We start from the raw sequence: 8,790 nt of genomic DNA on the forward strand, positions 1-8,790 counted from the left end.
GCATCCCTGATGCGACTCGCGGTTGATATTGAGACAAATATAGAGACTAATGAGGCTTCTAGTAGTTCTCCCCACTTAGACTTTGATTTTCTTACAAAGTCAGAAGAAGGAAAGTGGGACATATCTGATTTTCTTAATAAGTCAGATGATGAAGAACACAACTAGTTATGTAAACTAGTTGTGAACTTGTGTATTTTGCAATATAGTTGTGTGTACTCTAAGTTGTATTTTGGTTTGTATACCATATTTTATATGTATAATTACATGTTTAATGTAAGACGTATGTTTTATTAACTCATTGTTATCCATGTATTATATTTGTTGTGAAGGGGATGGATTCCAGAAGTAATCTATCAAAAATTAATCTTGACGGTGAAGATATTTGTTTGGTAGATAGTGGAACGACTAATACAATATTTCGCAGTAATAAATATTTTACTGATTTAAAAGGATATAAGGCAAAAGTAAATACTATCTTTGGTTCAACAAATTTAATAGATGGTTCCGGAAGAGCCAACATTGTCTTACCAGGAGGTACAGAACGGTGATGCCTTGTATTCTCCGAGATCTTTGAGAAATATGTTAAGTTTCAAAGATATTCGTAGAAATGGATATCATTTAGAAACAATAAGTGAAGATAATACAGAGTACTTATCTATCACATTATCTGACACACGCCAGAAACGTGTTGTAGAGAAGCTTGCAGCTATCTCTTATGGGTTGTATCTTACAAAAATCAAAGCTATTGAATCTTATAGTGTCACAAACCAGAAGTTTAATGATCCAAAAATATTCAAGCTTTGACATGACCGACTAGAGCATCCAGAATTTACCATGATGGGTAGAATAGTACAGAACTCTCAAGGACATCCTTTGTAGAACCAGAAGTTTTTATTAACCACGGATATAAATTGTATTGCTTGCTCTATGGGAAAATTGATCCTCAAACCGTCATTAACAAAAGTTTTTCTTGAATCCCCAACTTTTCTTAAGAGGATCCATGGAGACATATGTGGACCTATCTACCCTCAGTGTGGACCTTTTCAGTATTTTATGGTCCTGATTGACGCATCTGCTAGATGGTCACATGTTTGTCTCTTATCTACAAGAAATGTTGCATTTGCTCGGCTTCTCGCCCAAGTAATTAGGTTGCGTGCACATTTCCCAGATTTTCCTATAAAGTCTATTCGGCTAGATGGAGCTGGTGAATTTACATCACAAACATTTGATGCATATTGCTTGTCTGCTGGTATTGATGTTGAACATCATGTAGCTCATGTTCATACACAAAATGGTTTAGCTGAATCATTTATTAAACACTTGCAGTTAATAGCTCGACCCATGTTAATGAGAACGAAATTGCCCGTTTTTGCATGGGGGCATGCTATTCTACATGCTGCGGCCTTAGTAAGACTTCGGCCAATTGTAAATCATCAATACTCTCCCATACAACTTGTTTTGGGCCAATAACCAGATGTTTCTCATCTGCGTGTTTTTGGTTGTTGTGTATATGTGCCTGTTGTACCTCCACAACGCACTAAATTCGGCCCACAACGTAGGAAAGGCATATATGTTGGTTTTGACTCACCATCTATTATCGGATATCTTGAGCCTTTAACTGGTGATATATTCACAGCCCTTTTTGTTGATTGTCATTTTGATGAGACAATTTTCCCACCATTAGGGGGAGAATTTAAGCCACCAGAAGAACGGAGTAAACTTTCCTGGTATGTACCTACTCTGTCTCATCTTGACCCCCGCACAAATCAATCAGAAATTGAAGTACAGAAGATTATCCATCTTCAGAATATTGCCGATCAAATGCCAGATGCATTTGTTGATACGGCAAGAGTAACTAAATCATACATACCCGTTAAAAATGTCCCAGCAATTACTAATGTCCCAGTTGGACAGGTCGTGACTGTTCCAGCAAATGAGTCGTCTAAGGTACGCCTGAAGCGTGGATGCCCCACTGGTTCAAAAGATTCTGCTCCTAGAAAAAGGAAAAGCCAACCAGAATCGACAAAAGATAGTGCTCAAAAGGAGACTATAGATGAACGATCCTCATTTCCAAACTTACTACCTCCAGTCGAGGAAAATGCCCATGAAAGGAAACTGGTACCAGGAAATGAAGAAATTTCCATAAATTTTGCATGCAAGAAAGAAATGTGGGATCGTAACAAAGTTCTTGTCGATGATAATTTTTCGTTTACAGTAGCTACTGAGATTACTATAGATAAAGATGACTGTTAGCCACAATCTATAGAACAATGTCGTGAAAGACATGATTGGCCAAAATGGAAGGGCGCCATTAAAGCATAATTAGTCTCTCTCGCTAACCGCAATGTTTTAGGACCTGCAGTCCTAACACCTAAAAATGTGAACCCAATTGGTTGCAAATGGGTGTTCGTAAGAAAACGTAATGAGAGAAATGAAGTTGTTCGCTATAAAGCGAGACTTCTAGCACAAGGTTTCTCGCAGAGACCTGGGATTGACTACAAAGAAACAAATTCCCCTGTTATGGATGCTATTACGTTCCGATACTTAATTAGTATGGCAGTCTCTGAAGCACTTGATATGCATTTGATGGATGTGGTTACATCATATCTGTATGGAAAACTGGATACAGATATACATATGAAAATCCCGGAAGGATTTACATTGTCTGAAAACAAACCACGCCATATGTATTCACTTAAACTTAACATAGCTTTATATGGATTAAAGCAATCTAGACGAATGTGGTATAATCGTCTAAGTGAATATTTGATAACTAAGGGATATGTAAATGATCATATTTGTCCATGTGTCTTTATAAAGAAGAATACAATAGGATTTGTTATTATAGCTGTATACATTGATGATATCAACTTAGTTGGAACTCCTGAAGAACTCCTAAAGGCAATTGAATGCTTAAAGGGAAAATTTGAGATTAAGGATCTTGGAAAAACAAAATTTTGTCTCGGCTTGCAGATCGAGCACCATCCGAGTGGCATACTTGTTCACCAGAAGATGTACACTGAGAAACTTTTAAAACGTTTCAACATGGATAAATCTTATCCACTTAGCACTCCTATGGTAGTAAGATCTCTTGACACTAAAAATGACCCTTTTTCGTCCGAAGGAAGAAAATGAAATTCTTCTTGGTCCAGAAGTACCATATTTAAGTGAAATTGGTGCACTACTGTATCTTGCACAATATACTAGACCTGATATTTCTTTTGCAGTTAATTTGTTAACAAGATTCAGCTCTGCACCAACGAAGAGACATTGGGCAGGTGTAAAACATATCTTTCGATATCTTCATGGTACTGCAGACATGGGATTGTTTTACTCAAAGGATGTATCCCATCCTTCTCAGTTAATGGTATTTACATATCAGGTTATCTCTCCGATCCACACAAAGTCATTTCTCAAACTGGATATGTGTTTACAAGTGGCGGTACTGCAATTTCTTGGAAATCGTGTAAGCAGAGCTTTCCAGCTACCTCCTCCAACCACTCCGAGATTATCGCCCTCCATGAAGCTAGCAGAGAATGTGTATGGCTAAGATCATTAATCACCCATCTCCGAAGTTCATGTGATTTACCTTCTGCCACGAAGGTACCAACCATCATTAATGAAGATAATGCAACATGTATCTCACAGATGAAAGAAGGTTACATCAAGGGTGATCGAATAAAGCATATTTCACCAAAGCTATTTTATTCTCACCATCTAGAAAATAATAAAGAGATCTGCATCCAGAAGATACAGTCGTGTGAAAACTATGCAGATTTATTCACCAAGTCTTTACCGACAACAGTCTTCAGAAAGCTAGTTTATGGAATCGGAATGCGGCATCTGTACGAGCAGTAAACTCAACGAAGTTTTGATCATGGGGAGTTAATCTTGGATTTACACACGTTGTACTCTTTTTCCTTCGTCAAGGTTTTTTGTGCCTTCTGGTTTTTTCCTTGTCAAGGTTTTAACGAGGCAACTTGTTCATGATCACTTATTGGCATTGTACTCTTTTTCCTTCGTTCAGGTCTTTCCCACTGAGTTTTTCCTTGACAAGATTTTAATGAGACAATGATAGAAAATGGTAGATATCCAAGGGGAGTATTAAATAAGTTAGTGGCTATCCTAATTAATGAGGTGTTAATAAACTCATTTTCACTCCTATCTTGATACTTACTGCGTGCATTAATGCATGCGATTGGTGTTTCCCTTTTGACACCAACAGTAATATGTGTCTATACTCATGATAGTGTTGGACTAATGATTGACACATGAAGTTAGTGGGTGTCAGGAATGTGTTCATTTGAGAACGCCATATATACCTCTTTATGCCTTTGTATTTTGATCATCTCATTTCTTATAAGCTTAATAAGAAATCACACTTCTCTCTTATATTTTCTAAAGGTAATTACTTTGAGATTATATCTAATATTAGTGCCTAACTAATATTATTAGTAGCTTAATTATTGCATGGAGGTTTTTCTGATAAGATGGATACCGTGCAAATTAAATTTCGGTGGGGTACACACGATTTATATCTTCAATTTTGACATAGGAGTACTAAACACCAAGGCGGCTTGAACATTAAACGAAGTGGTATATGCAATAAGGCTCCCACGACAAAACTAGCTTGGAGAGTGGTGTCTTCACCTCAAGCTCTGAGGATGCAAATCCTGAGTTACAAGTACTTCCCTAACGAAAACTCACAACATGTTTTACAAAAAATATAGATCTTAGTCGTGGAAGCAGTATTTCCATGTATAATAACCTTCATCCGCTAATTACCAACATTACTTACTTCTTAGCAATGCACTAAAGGAATAACTTGACAAGTTATGTACAGACTTGCAGGTGGTTCTGGTGTTTTCTGGCAATTGTGTGTGAAAATATCTCTCAGGATATTACAATGGTCTTGGTAGTTCTATCACCTCTGTTTGTGGGTTTTCAGTGGTTACAGGCTTGTTCCTGTTCAGCGCATAGTTCTGGTGTCAGGGTCTAGTGTCAAGTAGCAAGTAATGTTTTGGTGTAACTTAATTCTTATTCTATGTTTGGATTTGTTGCAGCGGCCATATATGGGCCAACTTCATCAACTAAAATCCTCAACATGGTTGTGAACTCCCACTGGGACCACATAATGCAGAAGCCAGCGGAGAGACGCCAGATTACTCTTTCAATTTAAACTAGTATTTGAAACAAGAAAAGTGCTAGGAAGTGGCACAGGATCACAAAGAGAAGCAAACATAAAACAAGAGAAAGACAGCTCTAAAATGCAAATCCATCCCAACCAAAAGCAAAACCAGATAATGAGCAACCTCAGAACAATAAGTGGTAAATTAGAGCTTTGATGTGCAGAATTAAGTTTGAAGTTCGGTATTGTTACATTCAGTATAAAAATCCCACAAAATTGTAAAAGAGGGGTGATAACTAATTAAGAGAACTCGCACTGCAGGAAGGTTTCCTTCTGTTCCAGAGCCACTAGTAATCAGCTTTCTATAAGGATACACAGCATTTTAGACACTACAAGGCATTAAGGATCATGACCACTACCGAAGCTAGTGTGCACTGGACATGTTATTCTGATTCATACTAATTTAGAGTATTGCAGACAGGGCATGTTCCTCTACCTCATGCTAGTTCTTTGAGTATTGAAGACAGAGCGTGTTCCTCTACCTCATGCTAGTTCCGTATAACTTTCACTTTCAGCTGGTCAATACATGTCTTATTCTACGTTTGGTTTTCCAGTAGTGGTTATAACTGGAATGAGGTTATTCCAAGTAAAATATTTTCAACATGTTACCCAAGCCACTTGACTTTTTTTTTTTTTTTGCACGATTTATAAAGGGGATACCAGTCCTACTAAGTGCTGATACCATTTCATCGGTCCAACGGCTAGGATTGATGGGATTTTCTTGTCCTATATGAAACGGTATCAGCACTTAATAGAACTGGTATTTCCTCACTTTTTCTAAAAATGCAGTTATAAATCATATTGTTAATGTCACAGTTATGCAACTGTTTCTTCATTCAGAAATACAGTTCAATGTTTTGGTCGAAGGTGGCACTAGTTGCACCGTGTAATAGATAAAACGGGAAAATAATTGTTTGGTCTTTTTTTAGGTGGGTCCATGTCTGTTTAGTCCTTTGAGAAAACGCCTTATTGTTTGGTCCATAATTCTTTAAAAATATTAAACAGACAAAAATATCCTTCCGTGTTAATTTCTACTTACTTTTTGTAGCAGTTCGTCAAAATGAACTCCTGTTAGGTTTCTACTTATTTTTTCAGAAAACATATAAAACAGAGTTCATTCCAAAAATGAACTCCATATAAAAAGCTAAAAAACCAGAATTCATTCCCGAAATGAACTCCATATAAAAACAGAATTCATTTATATAAAACAGAGTCCATTCCAAAAATGAAGTTCATTTTAGTAAGGAAGTTCATTCCAGGAATGAAGTTCATTCCAGGAATGAAGTTCATCTTAAGCAGCAACAACAACAACAAAACGCATAAATCTTCATCTTCTTTATCATCTTCATCGACTTCACCAGTAGCAACAACATCAAATCTTCACCAACAACACCTAAAAAATCAAGATCCAAGATGAAGATTGAAGGTTATATTAGTTTTCTTCATCGTTTTCTTCATCTTTTTCTTCTTCATCATCATACACACCAACAGAAAAATCTTCAAAAACTCCATCATCTTCATCATCTCCATCGTCTTCATCATCTTATTCAACAACAGCAGTAACAAATAGTGACGAATAAACCAAAAAAATTCGTCGTTCTTCATCGTCTTCATGAGCAGCAACAGAAAAAAGAAAAAATAGGGAGAGAAACTAGATCTGAAAATAGGAGGAGAGAGAAAAGAAATCTAAAAATAAGATATTTTCTAGGGTTTCTTTCTATATATATGGTCCCAAAAGGGTATTTCTGCCACTACAAGATGACATTTACATCATCCATGACATCACCCTAGGACCAAATGATAATTTTTAGGACCAAATGATAATTTATATTAGCAAATAGGACCAAACAGACAATTGACTAGGTCAATTAGACTAGACTTTCTCTAATATATTATTTGTAGGACCAATTGGTATTTCCCACCAAAAATATTATAAGCTACAATTCTAGAAGTCCCTCAACGAATCTGTAAGTTCACATTTCCTTAACAGAAATGAATTTAGCTATTTGTCCGCAACATATGCATGCAAAACACCATTTCTTCTGTATCGAAAAATTGGTATTATTGATGTATCTACTAATTTTTATTTTCTTACTTTTCTTATGTGTTTGTTCTATGTTTCTATCAGACAAGAGAATAAGTTAGATTAAAAAACTTAGAGATGCATGTTCAATTCAATAATCAATATAATTATTTTCATCTGCAAAGCATCAAGATTCCTTATTCCACACTTCTTAGAAATGTACCATACCAAAGAAATAAAGCTGACAAGTAATGTACAAACATGGTATCGTGCTTGAAGGCCTCCCATTCTGGGATAACAAAGATCTTTGAAGCTCTACCAGCTCCATTTTGTAGTTTTTGAGATGTCAAAGCTTTGTTCCTATTTAGTCCTAAGTTCTGGTGTGGTTCCTGGTGTGTCAGGTAGTAAGGCTTTTTGCGTCATTGCATATTGTAGGGTTCATCTTCCATAGTTGTGATGCCATTTTATCTCTACGGTCGATACTGCTATATCTAATCTATCAACTACCAAGCTTCTAATATACTCTCTCTCATGACGCAGTTATCAGTGATCACATTGCTCTATCATCTTTGACTCACTGGTAACTTGATCAGACTTTACAATTATCGATTAGCTCACCAACACAGCACACAATGAGGCATCACTAGGCAAGACTTGAACAAAGTAGAGTATATTGAACAAAGCTACAACTGAAATTCAAAATATCAATGATGCCTCTTTCATGTAAGTAATGTAAGAAATGCCAACCCATAAGAGAAACTACTTGGTATACAGAAAGCATTTTCATTACATATTCAGAAGCAGGATAATACCTAGTCTAGTTACAAACATACTTTTTAAAAACAAACCCATAGCTAATGAAGAAGTCTTTACCCGAATCTAATCTATATATACAAAGGATTAATTTCTCATCAAAACCTAGATCAACATCCTTTCTTTCTAATGATGTAACTGGGTCCTTGCTATCTGTAAAGTACAGTAAGATCCACCACAACATAGAAAAAGAGTTAAGAAATTAGCAACCATATAGAAAGTTTCAAGCATACCAATCTTCTCAGTGAGAGCAATAATCTTTTGCCTTTTCTTGTCTCGTAATTTCTTACTCCACCCATCTCCATCATTACAAGAAATCAGGCGCACTTCAGCTTCTAATTCAAGTTCTTCATCCACCGCCTATAAACAAGAAAAATAAAATAAAAAAATTTATTAATCTAAAACTCAAATTCAAAATTAAAAACACCTAAATAATATCAACAAACTATACTAGAACAAAAAGCTATGAGGTAATCAAAATTCATACCTCGTGTTTCATTGGAGTGATTACGAGTTGGATGCCGAAATTCACAATAAAAGCACAAATAAAAAACCCTAATTGTATCATTTGAAGATTTGACCATGATGGGATAGTATATCCATACATACAAAGAGCGATGAATAATATGAGTACATGATGCGACTTCGACGACATTGATGATGATCTAGGGTTTCTGAAAGTTAGAAAGAGTGATTGACTAGGGTTTTAAGTGATTAGAGAGATGAACGAGTTCTTTTGGATTTCCCGCAGATACATTACTGTTTA

General features: G+C 36.0%; 1 protein-coding gene across 3 annotated transcripts; it reads right to left on the bottom strand.

Moving 5' to 3' along the window:
- Positions 1 to 6,475: 6,475 nt before the first annotated feature.
- LOC113352957 lies at positions 6,476 to 8,790 on the bottom strand. 3 transcript variants are annotated; one of them, XM_026596696.1, is made up of 3 exons: positions 8,512 to 8,790; positions 8,258 to 8,384; positions 6,476 to 6,796 (listed from the first exon to the last, which is right to left on the bottom strand). In XM_026596696.1, exons 1-3 carry the CDS (start codon positions 8,677 to 8,679, stop codon positions 6,732 to 6,734), a joined length of 360 nt encoding a protein of 119 aa, XP_026452481.1. In that variant the 5' UTR covers positions 8,680 to 8,790; the 3' UTR covers positions 6,476 to 6,731. The 3 variants fall into 3 exon arrangements, with proteins under 3 accessions (XP_026452481.1, XP_026452482.1, XP_026452480.1); XM_026596697.1 differs by having other exon boundaries at positions 6,476 to 6,845; XM_026596695.1 differs by lacking the exon at positions 6,476 to 6,796 and having other exon boundaries at positions 7,896 to 8,384.

This window comes from Papaver somniferum, chromosome 2 (genome assembly GCF_003573695.1).
Source record: "Papaver somniferum cultivar HN1 chromosome 2, ASM357369v1, whole genome shotgun sequence".
In the NCBI taxonomy this organism is placed as follows: Eukaryota; Viridiplantae; Streptophyta; class Magnoliopsida; order Ranunculales; family Papaveraceae; genus Papaver; species Papaver somniferum.